The 22,840-nt window shown below is 37.4% G+C and overlaps 1 protein-coding gene and 1 non-coding gene across 16 annotated transcripts in view; one reads left to right on the forward strand and one right to left on the reverse strand.

The window, feature by feature from the left end:
- The window catches only part of SSX2IP (SSX family member 2 interacting protein), a 40,304-nt gene that overhangs the window by 16,854 nt on the left and 610 nt on the right, over nt 1-22,840 (forward strand). For 9 of the 15 annotated variants that reach the window (XM_049616890.1, XM_049616887.1, XM_049616891.1 and 6 more), the window contains 12 exons: nt 949-1,080; nt 1,986-2,155; nt 2,624-2,836; nt 5,086-5,196; nt 6,794-6,929; nt 8,743-8,818; nt 8,889-9,078; nt 12,432-12,582; nt 14,298-14,434; nt 14,762-14,935; nt 18,633-18,747; nt 19,592-19,757. In XM_049616890.1, coding sequence (XP_049472847.1) covers nt 1,038-1,080; nt 1,986-2,155; nt 2,624-2,836; nt 5,086-5,196; nt 6,794-6,929; nt 8,743-8,818; nt 8,889-9,078; nt 12,432-12,582; nt 14,298-14,434; nt 14,762-14,935; nt 18,633-18,747; nt 19,592-19,757 — 1,682 coding nt within the window. In that variant the 5' untranslated portion in view covers nt 949-1,037. Of the gene's footprint in view, nt 1-948; nt 1,081-1,985; nt 2,156-2,580; nt 2,837-5,085; nt 5,197-6,793; nt 6,930-8,742; nt 8,819-8,888; nt 9,079-12,431; nt 12,583-14,297; nt 14,435-14,761; nt 14,936-18,632; nt 18,748-19,591; nt 19,758-22,840 lie in introns of those variants that run through there. The other 6 variants (XM_049616899.1, XM_049616898.1, XM_049616897.1 and 3 more) reach the window with 4 other exon arrangements.
- LOC125913772 (U6 spliceosomal RNA) lies at nt 3-109 on the reverse strand. The gene has a single exon (XR_007455072.1). It is a non-coding gene; the product is annotated as a U6 spliceosomal RNA (small nuclear RNA).

The following is a 22,840-nucleotide window of genomic DNA, read 5'->3' on the forward strand; positions in this document are numbered from 1 at the left end:
TAAAAAATATGCAATGTTTCACAAATTTGTGTGTCATCCTTGCACAGGGGACATGCTAATCTTTTCTGTATTGTTCCAATTTTTGTATATGTGCTGTTGAAATGAGCATAAATCATTATTTTATCAGGGTGAAACTTTACAAGTAATTTTTCTAGGTCAAAATGTGTTTTCATTTTTAAGATTTGGTACATATTGCCAAATCGCTGGTAGTTGTATAAATTGATGTGATCTTTGTGGCGAGCAGTGTATGGGAGTATGCTTTTTTCTACATCTGTGCCACCACTGGGAATTGCAATTAATTTTTTTTTTTTTTTTTGCTAATATAGTTAGTAAAAACAAAAAATGAGAATGCTATTTAAGAAGTTTTTCTTTCTCTTATCTGTATAAATGCTTTGTACTTTATCTTAGAGAATATAATATAGAAATATCTATTAGTACAACAATGCTGTACCTAGATTTATATTCTGAGTCAAATCATGTACTGTGTACTTTGTATATGAAAAAATATGAATACTTTACTAGAACTCTTTATTCCTGATTCTTTTTTTTTAATTAAAAACAATTTTTTTTATGTTTATTTAGTTTTGAGAGAGAGGCAGACAGTGTGTGAATTGGGGAAGGGCAGAGAGAGAGAGGGACACACAGAATCCAAAGCAAGCTCCAGGCTCTGAGCTGTCAGCACAGAGCCCGACGCAGGGCTCGAACTCAATGAACCGTGAAATCATAACCTGAGCCAAAGTTGGATGCTTAACCAGCTGAGCCACCCAGGCATCCCTCTTTACTCCTGATTCTTAAACACACATACACACACGTGCATACATGGCCACAGATTATCATTCTGCTCTACCATGGGAGTGCCGGAGTAAATAATGCAAAATGCTTCTTTTTACACATTGATTTTATATTTGCTTTTATTTTTGGTTAAATGCTGTTATTTTGCTTTTTAAGGAGATGCCTACATAGAAGAGTGACAGCAGCTGGACCGAATGTTTCACTGCTGAACTGGTTCCTCAGGTATCCTGGCTCTGGTGATTGCTATGGGAGAGTGGATGACTGTTACAGATCCAGATCTGTCTTCAGGTACCTGAGTCTAAAATAAGTATAAACTAAATCAGTAATTGTAAAGGTGGATTTTTAAATGAAACTGTAAAATGATTTACCACAGATATTGAAGATGTGACTAGAGAGAGACATAAATAATTGTAAAATATCTAAACTTTTATTTTGAGAAAAATTATCTGGGAAAGCTAAGAATTGTGCCATACTTAAGTGGGGTTAAATGCCTTTGACGGATGATGAGTTTGATTGTTACTATTTTTGAGAGAAACGTTTATGCATTTGAAATGAGTTTATTGGCTACTTCAGTACACTTTGATTTATTCCTTTAATATATAAACTTTGACATAGGTGGTTTTTTTCTGTTATTTTTATAAATCTGAAATAGTATAAACTAAGAATCTATTGTATCTTAACATGCCTCCTAAGGGCACTTGATAGTTGTATCTTTTTGAAAAAAAAGTACAGTTGACTCTTGAATAACATGGATTTGAGCTTTGTGGGTCCACTTATACAAGAATTTTTTTTGATAAATGTACCATGCTGCATATTTATTTTCTCTTATGATTTTTTAAATAACACTTTTTTTTTCTCTAGTTTCCTTTTTTGGAAGAATACAGTATATAATACATGTAACATACAAAATATGTGTTAACTGCTTATGTTATTCGTAAGGCTTCTGGTCAACAGTAGGCTATTAGTAGTTAAATTTTGGTGAATCAGAAGTTATATACAGATTTTTCAGCTGTGTTGGAAGTCAGTGCAGTGTTCAAGGGTCAATTTTGTGTAGTTTTCTTACAAAAACCAGCTTTGTCTGAATTTGAAAATTTTAAAAAATATTTATATAATTCAACATCTTTGGTAACGGAGATAGTTTTCTTTGCATGTGTTTTATAAATTGTTTAAGTAAATACCTTTTATTCTTTCAGAAAGCAAAAATATCTGTCAATATACCTCAGAAACAAAGATGTCTCCATCAAGTTTATACTCACAGCAAGTGCTATGTTCTTCAATACCTTTATCAAAAAATGTGCACAGTTTTTTCAGTGCCTTCTGCACAGAGGAGAATATTGAACAAAGTGTTTCATATCTTGATCAGGTAAAAAAAAATGTTTTGTGAGAAGAATAGCATAAATCATGTTATATAATAGAACATATCGAAGTTATGAGAAAAACACTTGTTAAGCGCATGTATGTTGTTATGTATCGGCCTGGGACTTAAACACACTAGAAATGCGGAGAACCACAGTGATCATCTAGTCTGGATACATGGTAAATGTTTTTGTCAGGAGCAGGTTGGCCTGCACATCACCCTAGGGGCTCTTCCACTTGGAGTCTCTCCCTTATTTTACTGATGCAGAAACCTGAGTGCCTTGCTCCAGGATACAGGCAATTGCAGAGCAGAGGCTAAAAGAGCCCAGTTCTCTCTGTTCTTTGTCCTTTGGGATATTTACAGTTTTCTTAACTCAGGGTAGTTTTTATGATTTCTCAGAAAATATTTCTGTCTTTTGTTTCTATACTTAGTTGTCTGATAACCAACTTTGAGGAAAACATTTTCTCCTACCAGGAATTGACTACTTTCGGTTTTCCTTCATTATATGAAGAATCCAAAGGTAAAGACACAAAGAGAGAATTAAATATAGTTGCTGTTTTAAATTGTATGAATGAGCTACTTGTACTTCAGCGGAAGAACCTTCTAGCTCAGGAAAATGTAGAAACACAGAATCTGAAACTGGGAAGTGATATGGACCATCTGCAGAACTGCTATGCAAAACTTAAGGTAGAAATTGCATGTCGACCTGTATTTCAATAAGGCAGATGTCTCATAAGCTAAGCCAAATGATAACAATGTTTTCTGTTTAATATTTTTAGGTCTCTGTACATCCTATGGTGCCTACAGGCTAGAGATTATTTTGACAGGGGAGCTGTGGTGGGCTGGAGGGGGTAGTTGGTATACCCTCCAGGTTATAAAAAGGCTGTGGGTTGTGGATAGTACTTTAATTTTAATCAGAGAGGCCTATGGAAGGTCTTATGAATTAGAGTGACTCAGAGTTGTAAGCCTAAGAAGGCAGTAATTCTGCATTAAAACTTTTTATATCTGGATAACCTTGGCTGAGTGTTAAGTAGATAGTGAATAATCGTGCAATGATATTGATAACCGGGGGCTGTTTAGCCTTTCCCCTAAGGAGTGGTCGCTTATTAGGACAGCCCAGAGTATAGAGTGTTTTCCAGGAAGTCTTCTAATTCAGGGTTTGACCTGGGCCAAGATCAGGTATTTCTCTGTGGACAGAAGTGTGTTCAGTGGCAAAAGTTGCTGATCTCTCCTAGTATATGATTCATTCAATTTGTTGAGGAGAATTTATTGAGTATTTTGTGTGCTAGGCTCAATGGGTTTACAGAGGAGTGAACCCCAGTCCCTGCTCTCAAGGAGATTGTAGTCCAGTGGAAGGCGATACATTGAACTAAGATTATTTGCATCATTAATTGTTCTTGGAGGTAAAAGGAGGCTTCACAGAGACTTAACACTGATCTCAGGTTTGAGGAATAAGTAGAGATTTGCTAATGTTTGGAAAAGACATTCTAGGCAGAGGGTGCAACCTGTTTAAAGCATAGAGGTATGAGAGAGGATTTTACTTTTAGGAAACAGATAATAGCCCTGTAGGACCTGAACGATATGATTATGATGAAGACGGATAGGTGAGGCTGGGACCCAGGCGTCAGATGATGTGAGCGCATTGTGCAGAAACCTGGAGGCACCAAGGAACGTAAGAGAAGGCATCGTGGGCATCATGTAGAGATACCAGTCTGGCAGTAGGGTGGAGAAATTATGGGAGAGGTGTAGATTTGTGTTTGGGGTGGAAGTAGGGAGCCTAGAAGGCATGGTGGAAAGGACAGCTGTTAGCAGGCCTTAGCAGCTGCTAAGGCCAGAAAGGTTTTGCCAGTGGAGATGGTAAAAGGGAGATATTAAGCAAACTTAGGAGGTAAAATGGGTAGAATTCTATGAAAAATCGAATTGGGGGAGTAAAGAGAGTCATGAATTAAGATACCAGCCAGGTCTCTGTCAGCTTTACAGAGGATGATGGTATGATATAGCAGGGGGGTATACAGATTTGCAGGGATGATAGTGAGTTCAGGTAAAGCATTGATAATTACTCAGAGTGAATCTGATTTGACATATGTGGGACATGTCAACTGGCCCAGTGCCTTTAAGTTCAGCCATTCCAAATGGTCTGGCATGATAGGAAGCTTTCAGCACTCCAGAGAAGAAGGTGCCAAAAATTCTGACAGCCTTAGTTATCCAAGTTGTATTCCTAAATTTTATAAATTCCTAAATCATCTTGAGATCCATTGTTAAAGAGATTGTGCAAGTTGTCATTTATGGTCACTTATGCCATAAGTTGAGTGGGTTTCCTATTTTATAAAGATAAGAGGCTTTTAAAAATATTCCAATGGTCTCATGCAGAACTTGGCACATTTCCTCACGGAATGTGTGGAATGAATTCAAAGTGAGCATCTTATCCCATACTGATTCCAGCAATGCTGCCGTTCCTCTCTGGAGGAAATCTTCAGAGGTTCCCACTTGCAAGGGAGAACTAGTATTGTGCTGAGCCTCACTTTTTTTGACCTGAAGGGTTGCTGCTTGCTTGGTCACCCATCTTCTTTAGACTTAGCTCCAAATCACTTTGGTTCTTTCTCAAAGAGTGTGCTGTAGCAATGTTACAAAGTACTAAAAGGAAATTTTAAAAGTGTCCAGTGGCAGCATCACTTGAATAAGTGAAGAGCCTTTCAAGGGATCCGCTTTGAAACTCTTTTGTCAGATACATACAACATTTTGGAATTTAAATAAATTTATAACTTTATAGTATTGTTTGAGAATAATTGTTTTAACTAAACATTTTGTGTGCCATTGAACTGCAGTTTTAGCTAGCGAACCCTAGTATGTGTACATTGTTTAGACTGTTCTTCTAAAAATTCATTTGCTCTGAGTCCTGTGTTAATTTTAATCAGGATTGCATGTGGATGTTTTAGGAGCAACTGGAAACCTCCAGGAGAGAAATGATTGGGCTTCAGGAAAGAGACAGACAGTTACAGTGCAAGAACCGGAATTTGCATCAGCTACTGAAAAATGAAAAAGATGAAGTGAGTTGTCAGTTATTGAAGACAAAGTTTGAGTGAATTTTTTTTTTCTTTTTTGATTTGAGGTGACCATAACGGCTACTTTAAAACAAGTATCATTAATTCATCCTTTGTCAAATTGGTATGGTGGACCTCTTTCTACAGCACTGCAGCATATTTAACTGAGGTCAGGAACTCTCTGTGTCCTCCCTGCTCCAAGAGGATTCATTTGGTTTAGTGTAGTGGTCCATAGCTTGTGACAGCCAGTGTCCTGTAATGTCTGCCTGGACTCAAATGCATTGATAGTTTTTCTGAGGGGCAGGGGTGCTTTAAATGCAGGTCTTTTATTCTCTGCTATATCTCTTTAATATCTGCCATCCCTCTTCTTTATCTTAAATCCATTATTCATGCAGTCAAGCAGTTACTTGACTAAATGGACACAAGAGTTATTGGTTTTTAAAAAAAGGAATTCACATTTAAAAATCTTATTTCTGGTTGCTAATGATACCATAATTATAATCTCACTTCTGCTATAGTGGTTACTTAGTATTTAAATCTATAGAGTTCATGCATTTGAAATTATTTTTTAATTTATATATGAAGAAACCATTATGTTCTTCTTGCTCTGCAGTTTTTGATCCCTGACCACTTGATAACTGTAAAAATACAATATTTTCAGTGTTGTGTATGTTTTTTTAAACTATAATTAAGGACTCCTAAGGGAGCATATTTCTTTAATGACCTTATAGTGATTTAGACAGATTTTATCATATTTGACTGGTAATATATTCCGTTAGTGGATAATGAAATATCTTAGTTAACTGCAAGATTGCTTATACATTTTCTTGAGTTATTTCCCAGAAAATGTTGACTTGATGTGCTGATTACACTTAAGTGGTTTGAATGTAGTTAGTCTTTAGTAAGGATTGAGTTAAACGTGATCATCTTCACCGGAGATTAAAAATGTTATTATAGAATAGAACATGCTTTCTATCAAGGGTTGCCTGAGAAACCATAGTAGATCTAAACATTGAACAGTAGGGCATGGCATATTGTGGGTACTCAGCAAATATTTGAACTGGATTCTGTCTGCTATTTGGGCTTACTCTAATTTGAGAACTGTTTGTGATCAGATAAATGAACCTGTTTAAAAACAAAACAAAAAAATAAACCTGTTTACATGCTGTGATGTGCTATGGCTAATTTGTCACAGATTTATAGGGAATAAAGTGGTTCAAGTAAGTAATGTAAGGAAGTCACTACAAATGATCAATTGATTCTTGTTTCAGATGAAGCTCTGATCACTTTCATACTTCTGTAAGAGTTTCTGGCTTCTAAATGATCAGACTCTAAATGTAGAGTAAAAAGGGTAGAAAAAGATAATTTCGAAAGTTAGGAGTTCTGGAAGTTTCAGAATTAAACAATAAAAACTTTGTGGTTCACTTAATGATACTTTTCAAAGTGATTTCCAGTGGTTATTGAGAAGAAAGAATAATCCTAGAGTAAACTATTTTATGAGGAGGTGAATGCTAGGACTTCTATTCTCTTTTGAATTTATAAATTTTAACTGGGGGATTGTCAATCATAAAGGGACTCATTTGATAGAAAATGCTTTTTTCAGGTACAAAAATTACAAAATATCATTGCAAGTAGAGCTACTCAATATAATCATGATATGAAGAGAAAAGAACGTGAATATAATAAATTAAAGGAGCGTCTGCATCAACTTGTTATGAACAAGAAGGATAAAAAAATAGGTAAGAAACAACTGGCTGAGATAGAGCAAAGTAAATGCATAAGCTAATATCCTAAGAAAGAAATGTGAATAGACGGAGCACAACAACCCATGAAGTGTTATTTTTATGCTTTATGCATAAAATGTCTCTAGACGGTATATATCCACATAAACTAGAAATTGAGACAACTCGTTAGTGAAAAGTAAATAATTTTGCTTTGCTTCCTTAGTTGCATATAAGAATTACATATTTTTTTTAATACGGCAGTTGTGGTTCCATAGAGAAAAAACTAAGCCAGAGGATATTCTAATCTTCTATAGCAAAGAACTGATAATATGAAAAGGCAAGATGAGTTTCTGAGTACCAAAATGTATATGATTTTAGAAATAACTTTGCAAGATTATTCTTCACATCAAATCATCTATGTCATTTCCTTTAAATGTAGCTGTGCATTTTTGAAGCAGCTGGTCTAAAGAAGGGACTGTGGACATTATGCTTTTGTTTGTGCCTACGTTTTTTTTTTTTTTCTTTCTAGTGTTACTCTTGTGAAAATTAATTTACAGCTTACGTCATCCAAGCATAATTTCAGGTACATGACATAGATTACAAAGTAGAACCATGCACACAAAAGTCGAGCTACACGCAAGGTTTTACTGGCCTGGTGAGATGCAGAACAGGAAATGTGTGCATTTAGTTATTGAAGAGTGGTTCCCATGTGGGCTGTAGGTTGTCCTCTAACCTGCATGCTACAGTAATACCCTAAACCGTGGTTTCGGAAACGGAGCTCAGTTGGACTTGCTGACACGACAGCTGATGAGCAGATGTCCCAAGCTGTCACATGGTGGGCCGTGTCCGCTGTCAGCAGGCAGCTCACTATTGACTCAGTTATTCAGCTATCTTATTTTAAACATTACTGAAAAATGGAAGTGTGGTAAGCTATTAAGACAAGGTGGGAAACCTTTAGGTAATCAAACTTAAACTTCATTGGTTAACCTCATGTTCACCCGTGAATTAAATAAAGAGCAAGATGAAATGCCGGAAGTATGAAGTGTACTAATTAGAGAAGTTTATTGAAGATTTAACTCTGGTAACAGAGCTCTTATTTGGTGGGAATCTGGCTGTCTTCTAGTCCAAACCTAACTGGAAGTGGTATTTTCATAATGATTTTATTAAGCTAAAACTACAGTAACTTATTGTCATCCTCTTTCCTTCTTATGCCAACTGCTTCCGTCTCCCCCTAGGATAGAAGAGAAATTAATACTGTCAGGGGCTTTGGCTCCTTTGATGATGATGACAACGCGGGGCTTGGCAGACTTATTCTATAAAGATTCTAATAGTAAATGTGTTCAGGTTTGTGGAGTCTGTGGCCTTTTGTCACAGCTATTCATCCCTGCACTTGTGGTGTAAAAGTATATAAACAAATGGTGTGGCTGTGTTGTAATAAAACTTTATTTCAAAAATCAGGCATCTGGCCTGCAGGCCATAGTTTGCCAACCCCGAAGATAAAATTAATAATGATAATATAATATTTATCAAGTACTTTAAGTGTTTTAACAATATCTTTTACTCTTCACAACAACTCTTTGGTAGATACTTTCATTATTCCCACTGTATTGATGAAGAAACAGGCTTAGCAGGTAAATAACTTGTCAAGATCTCAGTGTTTATCAGTAATGGAGAACTGGAACTTGAAATCCTGGACTTTCTGAGCCCAAATCCTAATCTGCACCAGGTTGACTTAGGTCTCCAGTGTGTATATAGTGTGTTAGGGTTTTATACACTTAAACATATGTATGTTAAGAATTGGTTTTGTTTTGCATGTTCATGTTTGTAGCTATGGAAGTTTTAAATTATGTGGGGAGAGCTGATGGAAAAAGAGGCTCCTGGAGGACGGGTAAAACTGAGGCCAGGTAAGTTCCAATTTAAATTGATACATTTCATCAGACTTTTCTTTCTATAACTGCATTTTCATGCTGACAGTTTCTTTCTCAGGAATGAAGATGAAATGTATAAAATTCTCTTGAATGATTATGAATATCGTCAGAAACAAATCCTAATGGAAAATGCTGAACTTAAGAAGGTTCTTCAGCAAATGAAAAAGGAAATGATTTCTCTTCTTTCTCCCCAAAAGCAGAAACCTAGAGAAAGAGCAGATGATAGTACAGGAACTGTAAGTGGCTCTTTCCTCTCTAATACAGTTTTGGATTGCTGAGTCGAACAATTAAAACATTAGATAGGTATTCCCAGTGGGGGACATTACTGATGTTTTGGACAGGACACTCACTGCTGTACTACCCCCAATCACTGTGACAACCCAAAAAATTGTCCGGTGTGTTTCTAGACATGCCCTGGGAAATGAAGGAGATGATTTTCCAAGGACTTGATCTGTGCCCAAAACACTGTTAAGCTCTTTATGAGCATTGTCTCGTTTCATTCTTATAATTTGATGCTTTTCATATTATAATTATCCCCCATTTTATAGCTGAGGAAACTGAGGCACCTTAGTCTAATTAACCTAGTATCACACAGGACAAAATCAGGATTTAAATCCAAGTCTGCCTTACCCCAGAGTTCATGTTTTTAAGTACTGTGCTGAATATCCTCTAAATAGTTTAGTTGAGGTGTTATGTATTTAAGCATGCTTTGCTTTCCAGAGAGTGAAACATTTATTAACTTTGGGAACCAGCTAATCATTCAGTCCATAAATTTGCTGTCTGGTCCCTGGAAAGAAAAAGCTAAAAGGACTTTGACTTTTTCCTTTGTCTTAGTTGGGGCTGTTATAACAAACTACCATGGACTGGGTGGTTAAAAACAACAGAAATTTATTTTTTACAGTTCTGGAGCCGGGAAGTTCAAAATCTAGGTGCCCATAGGGCCAGTGTCTGTGAGAGATGTCTTCCAGGTTGCAGATTGCTGACTCCTTGTACCCTCACATGCCCAGAAACAGGAGGATTGCTCACCAGAATCCCTTTGTAGGGGCACTCCTCCCATTCGCGAGGGCTCTACTTTTCATGGCCTAATCACCTCCGCATACCCACACATTGGGTGTTAGGATTTCAACACAGATTTGAGAGAACACATTCAGTCCATTGCATTCTTCAGAAGCTCTTCTGGGGAGAAGGGGCATGTAGAAAAGTAACTGTTAAACTTGTTAAGAGCTATAATAGGGTGGTGCAGTGTGCAGAACAAAGCAAGTGAGGCAGTCAAGGAAGGCATCAGAGAGCAAGTGAATTTGAGTTGGTTCTTAAAAATAAGCAGGTGTATGTTTTAGGAGTAGAAAGCATGTGATGCAAGGGGAATGATACGTGCAGAGGTCTGAAAGAACAAGTCACATCGTGGTGAAAACTTCTTTTAACTTAATTGCTTTCCATGTTTAAATTCCGGATTCAACCAAGTGACTAAAATCTGAAAATAGCAATGTTGATGGAAAATGCTAATTGTCAGCAAGTCCATCAGAACTTTTTAAACCTACATTTGGGGACTCTTTACTTTGTGGTGTCACAGATCAGTCCTGCTGATAAGCCTACCCTCTTCTACCTCTTTTTTTCTTTCTTTTTTAAAAAAATCATTATCTGAGGCACCTGGGTGGCTCAGTCATTAAACATCTGACTTCAGCTCAGGTCATGATCTCACAGTTCATAAGTTCGAGCCTTGATTCTCTCTCTCTCCTTTCTGCCCCTCCTGGGATGCTCTTTCCCTCTCTCTGCCCCTCGCTCACTTGCACACATGTGTTTTCTTTCTCTCTCTCTCTCTCTCTCTCTCTCTCTCTCAGAAAAAAAAAAAATCATTACCTAGATGTTCTTTTTAAACTCTCCAGTTTGGGACCTTCTTGACCTTTATATTGAGTTAGCCTTTTCTCTCAAAGTCTATCACTTTTTGGTTCATTGTGAAAATCCACAAATGCCTTCCCAGAGCTAGCATAGTTTCTGTTACTCCTGTAGTTCAGGTTTTGGCCCAACCTTTACAAACAGTACCAGCTTTCAGTCAGCAAGAGTAAGTAGTAAATCAAGGAGACCTTCCTCAGATATTTAAATTTCCCTCTCCTCACCACTACTCATCCAGTGGGTTAGTATCCTGTGTAATTCTTAATAATGCAAATGTTTAAGTTTGGAGAAGTACCCTTAATTAAGTATATTTCTTGGTTTTAAAAGGTCTGTTTTTCTAGATCTTTTTTCTCTTATAATTTAAATCAGTCCTTTTAAGGACTTTGGAGCATTTTAGTAAGGGAGTAAGGTATAACCTTAGAATGCCTAGGTAGCCTTCAGGTTTCACTTATTAGTTATTTTCTTACTTAATTGTAGCCAAAATATATACCCAAGATTCAAGGTAACTTTTTATTTTCATTTTGTGGTTTCAGCATTTAATTTAGTCTGGGGAGTGTTAAGCGATTATTATTATTAATGTTTTAAGTAATGGATTTATAGTATTCTGGTATGCTTTGACACATAGAAGGTATAGCTTCTTGGAAGAATTACTGGCAAGTAGCTCCAGAGGATTGATTGGCAAGAAGCAGAGTCATAGTGAGCTCCACGCTGGGCCTTCCCCCAACCTGCTTCCCCTGGGAGACCTTGACTTTGGCAGCCATTGCTGACCTCACACTATTGATACAGCTCTCCACACTGAGTCACTCGCTCATTCCTGCTGCATCTGCATGCAGGAACAGCCTAACCAGCATTTCTTCTCATCTTCTATGTTTTTTCTTTTTTCCCCCAGCAAGATATTTACTGTTCAGTTTAGTAAAGTAGATCTCTGTCCACTTTCTTGGATGTTAATAATAAAATAGGACCATGCAGATTGTTATGCAGACATATATATATCTGCATATATATATATATATATAATATATGTATATATACCTGCACATTATATACATATTATTGTCTAATAATATATATTATTGTTTATGTAGCTATAAATTATTTTGATATATTTTAATACTGTTTTCCTATGTTCTTTATCCTGCTTTGATTCTGTGTGATCATATGTCCGTGGTTGCTGTATTTTCCTATGATTAATGTGCTGGTAGAGTAAAAAGGAAAATAATCTCTGGTTTTATTTTTTAAAAATTATACGAAAAAAATAGGATTCACAGTTACTTTGTAGATAACTTCACTGGTTTATTTATTTAAACAGCCTAGGACTGGAGATGAGTTGATCTAATTTCAGATCTCCATTCTGCCTCTTGGCTGTGTGATATCGGGCAGTGTGTCTACTTCTGAAAGCCTCATTTTTCCCACATTATAACATGATTTGAGGGTTAATTAATAAATGAGAGCATCTAACACAGCACTGGACAAGTAATGAATAACTTCTTCACACAGCTCCTTGACTCTCATCACTAGATTCAAATTCACATTTGAAGAGACTTGAATTGGACAATTTTTATCTTAAATAGTAGGTCACATATGCTTAAGATATGGGGCAGAAATGATTTTGATAAGGATCTCTGATAATTACTACTGCCTGAGTATCTAGAGCCATTTTAAGATACTGGTCTTTCCCTTTCACCTCTCTCGCTTGTAGGTTATCTCTGATGCTGAGGAAGATGCTGGGGAACTGAGTAGGGAGAGTATGTGGGACCTTTCCTGTGAAACTGTGAGAGAGCAGCTTACCAACAGCATCAGAAAGCAGTGGAGAATTTTGAAAAGTCATGTAGAAAAGCTTGATAACCAAGGTAACTTACTGCCTCAGTGCATGCAAAGTGAGTTGACACTCAGCTGTTAATTTCAGTCACTTAGAAAGCCACATTATGGGCTCAGCTGTGAAGTACTCGAACTCAGTTTGTTAGTTTGATAATCAAGCTTCTATCTACTTCTAGAGGTGAGGTTTGAACCCCACTGAGAAAATACTTTGCCTTCAGAGTGAATCTTTCTCTGAGTGCAGTATACAGTTGAATGAAGTGAACTGAGTGTCTTACTAAATCTTGGAAATTAAGAATTATTAATCATGATGTGGTATAAATATAAACCTGTTGCTTATTATTTCTAGATACTTGCATACTTCTAGGTTCCTAATAATTTATTTTTAAATTATTTTCAAGATAATAGAGGTTTAAAGTATCAATTAGGAAGTATATGAAGTAGAATATTCAGGTTTCTGTTCCCTATAGCTAACACTCAACAGTTTGGTGCATATCTTTCTTGATTTTTCTGTAGGCATTTACAAAATTTATTTAAAAATATATAAAAAACAGGACACCTGGGTGGTTCAGTCATTTGAGCGTCCAACTCTTGATTTCGACTTAGGTCATGATTCCAGGATTGTGGGATCAAGCCCTTGTGTTGGGCTTCTCTTGTGCTCTCCCTCTTTAAATAAATAAATAAATAAATAAGCAAACAAACACATGAAAAAAAATATATATGTATATGAAAAACAAAAACCAAATACTATGTATTCTTTCTACACTTTTTTTCACTTAAGAGTGTATGTATTATTTTAGACACCATTTCCTGTCACCATAGATAGTATAAATTTACATTGATGAATGTATTCTTAACATTTTATATTTTTTGAAGGTTGCATGCTTTTAAACCAAGAAAATTAAGGTTTCTGCTCAGTAAATGAAGTCTGTTGAAAGAAAATTTATTCTAAATGTCAGAAGTCACAAACTCACTGCCAGTTGTCTTTAGTAGTAGAGACTAATCAACAAAATTCTGTACCAAAATTAATTTACATGAGATTTTGTTGATTTCAGTCCCGTCTATTAGTAAATAGCAAGTATATTTGGACTTTTTATTTGTTAAATTTAATACTGGAGAGCAAGATTTGTAGTGCTGCATTGATCTTTGAAGAAGTGTTGAAAGTAGTTTATGAATTTGTTAATTATTTTTCTCCTCTGTGAATATAGGTTGTCCGTTTTTAATTAGGACATAATCTTGAATAAATACAGATTACAAATTAAATGTTCATAGCAGAACTAGTAAAGATATCATTTGAGTCCAAAAATAGTATGAATTTGTAGTTGTCCTGAATCCCTTATAGTTGCTTTGCTTTTTAAATTTTTTCATGGTGGTAAAATACCATAAATTTAATTTTATTATTATAGCTTATGAAATTTTTAGAGGGCAAAGGGAATAGGTACCTTTTAGAAAACCTGTTGAGATTCTAGAAAAATTCTGAGAGCTTTTTTTTTAAATTTTTTTAACATTTACTTTTGAGAGAGAGAGAGCACCAGCTGGGGGAGGGGCAGAGAGAGAGGGAGACACAGAATCCTAAGCAGCCTCCAGGCTCTGACCTGTCAGCACAGAGCCCAATGTGGGGCTCGAACGCACCAACTGTGAGATCATGACCTGAGTTAAAGTCGGACTGTTAACTGACTGAGCAACCCAGGCGCCCCATAAACTGAGTGGAGGCTGTAAAACCTATGTCAAATTACTGGTTTTATGTTAGTTTCAAAGGTACACTTAGAAGGTTTCAATGATGAAGACGTAATCTCACGACAAGACCACGAACAAGAAACTGAAAAACTCGAGCTGGAAATTCAACAGTGTAAAGAAATGATTAAAACTCAGCAGCAGCTTTTACAGGTAAATGTGAGTTACCTTTTAAAGCTGTTTTCCCCTGTAAAGGGCCAGGATTTTACTGAATCTTACTAGATTTTTATTCCTTTATTTCAGAAGATATGTAGTATTTGACATTTTTCTGCTTTAAACTAAGTTCTGGGCTTACTAACAGGGACATTACATACCATTCCTGAGGCGGGGCTTTGCCAAGTGGAAAATGAGAGTCCTCCATTAACTTGCTGATTCTTCATCATTTCTGTCCTTCCCCAAAAGTTTGACCTGCCGTCCCTTGCTTTAACTTGGGGTGCCGCGGGGATCTTCTGGAACTTACTATGTTTTAAAATTTAATAGCAGCAGCTTGCTACTGCATGTGATGACGACACCACTTCACTGCTTCGAGACTGCTACTTGTTGGAAGAAAAGGAGCGCCTCAAGGAAGAGTGGTCCCTATTTAGAGAGCAAAAAAAGAATTTTGAAAAGGAAAGACGAAGCTTTACAGAAGCGGCTATCCGCCTAGGATTGGAGGTATCTTAAACAATTAGCTTTCCTTGTAGAGCTTTTGCAAGTTCTGGGGAGGCCCGGCAGAATGTATCGAAGTTCTGCCTTTCATTGTTTTTTTGCCATCCAGTTGTTCCCTAAAGTATTTCACCAGCGATCTTATAAATAACAAACTGGAAAGGATTGTAAGCATGTGAACTATTATAGAAGGGTGTCGTTTTGCCTTTACCAGATTTGGGAGTTGAAACTTTTCTTTTTAGAAAACTCTAAGCATCTGTTATCCCCTTCCGGTTGGCTTTCTACTGGTCAGTGTTTAGCTTCACACAGGAGATCTCTCTGGGACATTTGTTATCTTCCCACTGTCCGTGGGCATCAAAAAGCAGTACAAAAGTTCTCCCTCTCCCCCTCACCCAGGGATGTGTGCATACACCTTCTACAGCTTGCTTTTTGACTTAACGATATATTAACCTACGTATTTCCCTTTCAAAAGTTACACAAGTAATGTGTGAACATGGTTTAAAAAATAACTCCTACAAAAAACCACAAACTGAACTAATGTCCTCCATTCTTACCACCAGTTTCATTCCTCAGAAGTCACCACTGTTTGAACTTCGTAGTTCTTCTGAGAAGTACTGTTTTAACCTTAGTGTATTTCAGCCTTTGTTTTCTTGATAACAATCTATTGATTCCCGGCTATGAAAGATAAGGAATGTAGTGTCCTTACCGCAACTCCCATCTATGCTGTTCCTCATCTCTATATATGACTTCTTCATACATACTTCATACTTTTTTAAAACCACTTTTAAAAAATGGTTTCTTTTGGTTGACTTTTTTAAATAATATGTTCGATGCTTCCATTTCACGTGTGCTTGACTTGAGGCAGTACCATATCCCCGCAATGAAAGATGAAGACATTCTTGTACTTACCCTTGTTCCCCTTCTCTTGCCCTTCTACTTCCCAAGTTTTGTCTATGGTTATTATTTCTCATCGTTGGGTGTTACCACATTTGTCCTCTGCCCTACAGTGTAATCCAGGTGTATGTACTTTAAGGTTGAGACTTAACAATGGAAAAACATTGATGACATCATGATTCTGTAAATACTATTCATTCTGTAACCTACTAATATGTTTGATCACATAGAAAATACTCTATGTTAGTAAGACTTTGCCACCTTGGAGAGAATCTTTCGTGTACCACTGTGTAGTGAATCTTTTGACTTTCTTTATAGCTTAGGATTTCCTGAATCACATTCAGTTTGTAGCTCACACTATCTACTTTCTTGGGTTCCTTTTTCAATTTGCTGTATTAGCTTCTTGAGTAATTTTTTTGTAAGTATTGTATGAGTAAAAAATATTCTGAATTCTGGGATATCCAGAAAGGCACTCATAGGTGATTGGTTTGGCTGCATATAGAATTCAGTTTCCCATTATTCCATTTCTTCTGCTGTTTGGTTTGGCTAATAAGCAGCCCGATTATCATATAACTTACAGGCAATACTTTGTAGATATCCTGTGCTTTATTTTTTTCCTTCTCTTCTTCTTTTCTCCTTTTTATATTCTTAAAGTTCCAAAATTTTATGAGGATATATCTAGGTAATTTAGCCTGAAGACACTGTATTTCTTCAATTTGGAATATTTTCTTTGATTCTGTATTTTTTCCCTTGCATTCTCAAACATTTCTATTAGACAAATGGTTGGCCTTCTGACTACATCCATAGGTTGACTTTATGTCCTGAATTTAAGGGTATTCTCTTACCTTTATCTTGTACATCACCAACCTGATATTCAGCACCATCAGTTTTAACTTTTCATTTCATCCAAGGAGTTTTTATTTTAGAATTTATCTTTCAAGTCTTTGGTGTCCTCATTTTTTTTCTTTTTGTAGAGCATTATATTATTTTACAGGTGTTCATAAATCTGGTCATTTGTGTTAGAATATTTTTTCGAAAGGCTCTTGAACTGTTACCTATAGTCAGGTCTCTTTATGTTGGCTCTTTTTCTTTCGTGCTCTTCGTTTTCTTCAAATGTCTGGGGACGCATGATTTTGTATTAGTGTTTATGAATGAAAGATATATGCTGTTTAGCTGACATGGGTTTCCTCCACACTTGTGAAAATTGATCTTATCAATAGCTACCTTTCTCGGAAAATAAAATCCGTTTGCACCAGCATTTTCTCCTGTCTTACAGGACCCTTTTTCTGAATCCCTGTATCCGTCCTATTCCGGGAGATCCTCTAGCTACTTTTTGTACCACTCCCAGTTCTCTGCAAGACAGTCTGTCTGCCTCTGGTCAGTGGGGCCAGTGAAGGATGGGAAGGAAGCACGAAAGACCTGAGGGATGAGGGAGAATTGAGGATTATCATTGGCTGTTGGGAAGGGGAAGGTCTGACGTGTGCCCTCTTGTGGTTTAGTGGTGGTGGCTGCTGGTGCTGGTAGATGGTTGGAGGCTGAGAGCGATGCTTGGTGAGGTCATAGCTTCTTTTTCTCACGTGATTAATTTACAGTGGGTATTTTTCTGTCATTTGTAATTTTATACTTACAATGTTCTGTGTGTTCAAAAATTCTAATGTGCTATCTTTTTTTTTGCATTATCCATTTGAATTTATTTAAAATAGATGTGAAAATAACAGTTGGTTTTTAGGTGAGATGGGTAAATTTTTATTTATTTTTTATTTTTTTAAATTTTTTTTAATATATGAAATTTATTGTCAAATTGGTTTCCATACAACACCCAGTGCTCATCCCAAAAGGTGCCCTCCTCAATACCCATCACCCACCCTCCCCTCCCTCCCACCCCCCATCAACCCTCAGTTTGTTCTCAGTTTTTAACAGTCTCTTATGCTTTGGCTCTCTCCCACTCTAACCTCTTTTTTTTTTTTTTTTTTCCTTCCCCTCCCCCATGGGTTTCTGTTACCTTTCTCAGGATCCACATAAGAGTGAAAACATATGGTATCTGTCTTTCTCTGTATGGCTTAATTCACTTAGCATCACACTCTCCAGTTCCATCCACGTTGCTACAAAAGGCCATATTTCATTCTTTCTCATTGCCACGTAGTATTCCATTGTGTATATAAACCACAATTTCTTTATCCATTCATCAGTTGATGGACATTTAGGCTCTTTCCATAATTTGGCTATTGTTGAGAGTGCTGCTATAAACATTGGGGTACAAGTGCCCCTATGCATCAGTACTCCTGTATCCCTTGGATAAATTCCTAGCAGTGCTATTGCTGGATCATAGGGTAGGTCTATTTTTAATTTTCTGAGGAACCTCCACACTGCTTTCCAGAGCGGCTGCACCAATTTGCATTCCCACCAACAGTGCAAGAGGGTTCCCGTTTCTCCACATCCTCTCCAGCATCTATAGTCTCCTGATTTGTTCATTTTGGCCACTCTGACTGGCGTGAGGTGATATCTGAGTGTGGTTTTGATTTGTATTTCCCTGATGAGGAGCGACATTGAACATCTTTTCATGTGCCTGTTGGCCATCCGGATGTCTTCTTTAGAGAAGTGTCTATTCATGTTTTCTGCCCAATTTTTATTTTTTAAATACGATTTTCTTAAATGAAGTTTTTCTTAGTTTTTTAGGTTAATTCATTTGACTTACAAAATATAGATGGTAGCCAGAAAGCAAACACCAACAGCTACAGAAATCATGGGAAGTGGCACCGGTGTGAATGTTGAAATACTGATCAGTATTTCTTTGGTTTGCTTGTTATGACAGAGAAAGGCATTTGAAGAAGAAAGAGCCAGTTGGTTAAAGCAACAGTTTTTAAATATGACTACCTTTGACCACCAGAACTCAGAAAATATGAAACTTTTCAGTGCCTTCTCAGGAAGTGAGTACTCCATTAACCCTTTAATCTGAAAGTGCATGTCAATAAAATACTGTAAATTATTAATATAAAACTTTGGGACGGGGCGCCTGGGTGGCGCAGTCGGTTAAGCGTCCGACTTCAGCCAGGTCACGATCTCACGGTCCGTGAGTTCGAGCCCCGCGTCAGGCTCTGGGCTGATGGCTCGGAGCCTGGAGCCTGTTTCCGATTCTGTGTCTCCCTCTCTCTCTGCCCCTCCCCCGTTCATGCTCTGTCTCTCTCTGTCTCAAAAAAAATAAATAAAAAACGTTGGAAAAAAAAAAAAAAAAACAAAAAACTTTGGGGATCACCAAATACTTAAAAAAAATTTTTTTTTTAGTTTGAGAAAGACACAGCGTTAGTAGGGGAGGGGCAGAGAGGGAGGAAGAGAGAGAGGGAGGAAGAGAGAGAGGGAGGAAGAGAGAGAGGGAGGAAGAGAGAGAGAGAGAGAGAGAGAGAGAGAGAGAGAGAAAAAAATCCCAAGCAGTTTCTGCACCATCAATGCACAGCCCAATGTGGGGCATAAACTCACAAAACCGCAAGATCGTGACCTGAGCCGAAACCAAGTCAGGCACTTAACCACCTGAGCCATCCAGGCACCCCTGGAGATCACCAAATATTTTTAAAACTAAATCCTTCTAAATGTTTATGGAATATGCATAAGAGATGGCAAGATTAGCAAGACTAGAGTCAAGGGCTCGAGTGAACACCCACATTAACTTGTTCTATCTCACACCTCACTACCCTTCAGGTGATCATAGTTAATTACCTTCACTATATTTGATACCTCACCATAGGGACTGCCTTTTTTTCTTCTTTCTTTTAACAGGTTCTGATTGGGACAGTCTTACAATGCACTCAAGGCCACGGCAAAAGAAGCCTCAGAATATGTCTAACGGGTCTCCAGTTTGCACATCTAAACTTACTAAGTCTCTTCCCGCTTCTCCTTCTACTTCAGACTTTTGCCAGACTCGTTCCTGTGCATCTGAACATAGGTATTGGTCTATGGGTGATCTTTGCACATATCTGTACCATTGCTAGAGTTGCACTGCTGAGGGAAAGGTGGCATATCTGTAGTGTTAGCAACAATAGTGGCTTTGGAGAGGAATTTAGTAGATTGATTCATTCTACAAGTATTTATTGGGTAGCCATTATATAAGGGCAGTGTTAGGTGCTGGGAATGCAGTAGCAAACAAAGTAGATCCTGGTCCCTGTCTTCTGGGAGCTAAAAAATTTGTTCCCTATCCCCAGGAAACCCACATACTTATATTACCTGATGCATTTTGGTATTCTTCTCTGTCTCAAATTGTTAAATCATATTCTAAGGTATAATATCAATATTCTACCTCAGAGCCTGTTCCAAGATTAAGTAGATAGAACATTCCTAGCGACAGAGGAATAGCAAAGAACAAAGGGATACCTTGGAAAGTGTGGTGGTGATCTTTCCTTTTTAACCAAAGCAGAGGACAGTGGCATGAGGACGTGCCAGTTTGGTAGGTGCCCCAGAAAGCAGGGGCACACTTGCCTGTGGTAGTGAGATACTGGTGTGGAGCTAAGTGTTGAAGAAGCCTACTAGCCCTCGGACCAAGAATTGTTAAATAAATGAATTTCAGAACAAAAATATGAAGGTTAAAAAGGATAAGACACTGTACATATTGTTGAGTTTTAAAAGGTTTAAGACTCTAAATATTGAGGGGCAAAAAAGAGCCTGGGGAAGAGTCCTCCAGGCAAGTGTAGGGACCCCTGAGGTGTAGGACACTGGTGTGTTTGTGGAGGGCAAGTGTTGTTAGCTAGCAAGACCAAGAGGTAGGAGGTAGTTAGTAGTGGGAGGTAGGCAAGGATCACATCCTATAAGGTCCTGGGTGAGTAGGGTTAAAAAGTTTATTATGCAAGAGTTCAAATAGATACCAACGTAGAGAGAATAAGGTCATGGTGCCCTTTATAGCCATCACCCGGCTTCAACAATTACCAACTTATGACCGTGTTGTTCATACATAACCCCACTCTGCTGCCCCCATACACATACACACAGCTGGCAGTTCATTTGTAAGGTTTTTTGTTGCTGTTTTTGTTTTTGTTTTTGAGAGGGAGCACGCATGAGAGCAGGGGAGAGGGGCAGAGGGAAAGAATCTTAAGCAGGCTCCACCCTCAGCACGGAGCCCAACACGGGACTTGATCCCACAACCCTGGGATCATAACTTAAGCCAAAATCACAAGTCAGACATCATGAGTTAGACGCTCAGCTGACTGATCCACCCAGGTGCCCCTCATTTGTAAAGTCTTTCAATCTCTATTTGTAGGTCAGATACTGTTCTAAGGGCAAGAGATAAAGCATTGGAGATTTGTAAGCAGTGGAAAAGATATGTTTTGAAAAGATGACTGTTTTATTGTTTGGAAAACAGACTGTAGGAGTGAGTCCTGTAGGTCAGGAGATGCAGTTAGGAGACATTAATGGAGTCAAGGTGAGGTGATGGTAGTTTAGACAAGGGTCATAACATGAAGGTAGAAATGACTGGATTTGGGATATATTTCGCTTTTCAGCCAACAGACTGACTAATGGGGGGAGTATCGGAAGTGAAAGTTGAATTTACAATCAAAAGATACTGTAAGTTCAGAGTATTTTCTCATACGGAGTGTTATTAAGCTCCCAAATTTGACCAATTAGAGTGCTCTATGTAAATAACAAATTCTAGTCACCATTTTCAAATAATACATTCTTATATCTGAGAGAGAACATAGCATTTGTCTTGGTTATTTTTATGTGTCTAAAATTCTTTTAAATCTAATTTTTAGTTATGAAATATTTGACATAACATTCCTTGAAGACATTATTTTGTGTTTAGTAAAGATAAGTCCAACATTTAGTACCTATATAATAGGGGGTTATGAGATTTCAGTGATGATACATATAAAGCATTTAAAACAGTACTTGGTCCATTATAAGCCCTCAGCAGGCTATAAACATAAAAATATATGTAAATATAAATGGTTTATAAAAGTGCTTTTCTGTTTCATATATTCCAAGGGCTACACTAAACAACATCAGTGGCATAGAAATAGAACTTTAGAGCATGAAGAAGCTCCATTGAGCTATTAATATTTGTGGTTACTGGCCTCTGAATATAAAACACAGAAAAGAGTTGTGTAACTAGTTTCAGGAGAGAAGCTGTTGCAGCTTGACATAGTTCTTAAAATTTTAAGTTATTTGGAAAATTTGGACTCCTTGCTCCTGAAGCACCTTAGATCTGGGTTTGTAATAAGATGATTGCCACATCGAGGTTGAGTTAGTAAACCAAAGTCACAAAAAATGCACATTTAGGGGGGAAAAACCCGTTTTTGGGGAAAAAAGATACTCAGTTGATAAAAATATATTATTTGTTGGCTTAACCCTTTAGATTCAAAAGTAATCATTTAACCAGCTATTTTTGTTTTGAGATGATCACAGAGCATAGCTCTCAGATTGTGTCATTGAAGGGTAGCAGCTGTGTCCACATTCAGAACCTAAGAGTGTTACTCCCTGACACTTACAATTAATTCAGCACTGGTGTATGCACTTAATGTGTGTTAACTCAGTTCCATCCAACCCTGTGAGATAGATACTATTATTATTTCCATTTTACAACTGAGGAAGCTGAAGAAACAGTGACATAGTAAGTGGTTCAGCTGGTGTACGGACCTTAGCCATCTGACTTCAGAGTCTGGACTCCTTACTACTTTTGTAGGCACTCATTTTTTTTTTTTTTTTAATTTTTTTTTTTTTTAACGTTTTTTTTTTTTTTTTTATTTTTTTTTTATTTTATTTTTGGGACAGAGAGAGACAGAGCATGAACGGGGGAGGGGCAGAGAGAGAGGGAGACACAGAATCGGAAACAGGCTCCAGGCTCCGAGCCATCAGCCCAGAGCCTGACGCGGGGCTCGAACTCACGGACCGCGAGATCGTGACCTGGCTGAAGTCGGACGCTTAACCGACTGCGCCACCCAGGCGCCCCATGTAGGCACTCATTAAATAGCTGTGTGGGTAAATGGGTGGGTAGAGGAAAACATGCGTGTACAAATGGATGTGTATATAAAAAAACAG

This window comes from Panthera uncia, assembly GCF_023721935.1.
Source record: "Panthera uncia isolate 11264 chromosome C1 unlocalized genomic scaffold, Puncia_PCG_1.0 HiC_scaffold_4, whole genome shotgun sequence".
NCBI lineage: Eukaryota > Metazoa > Chordata > Mammalia > Carnivora > Felidae > Panthera > Panthera uncia.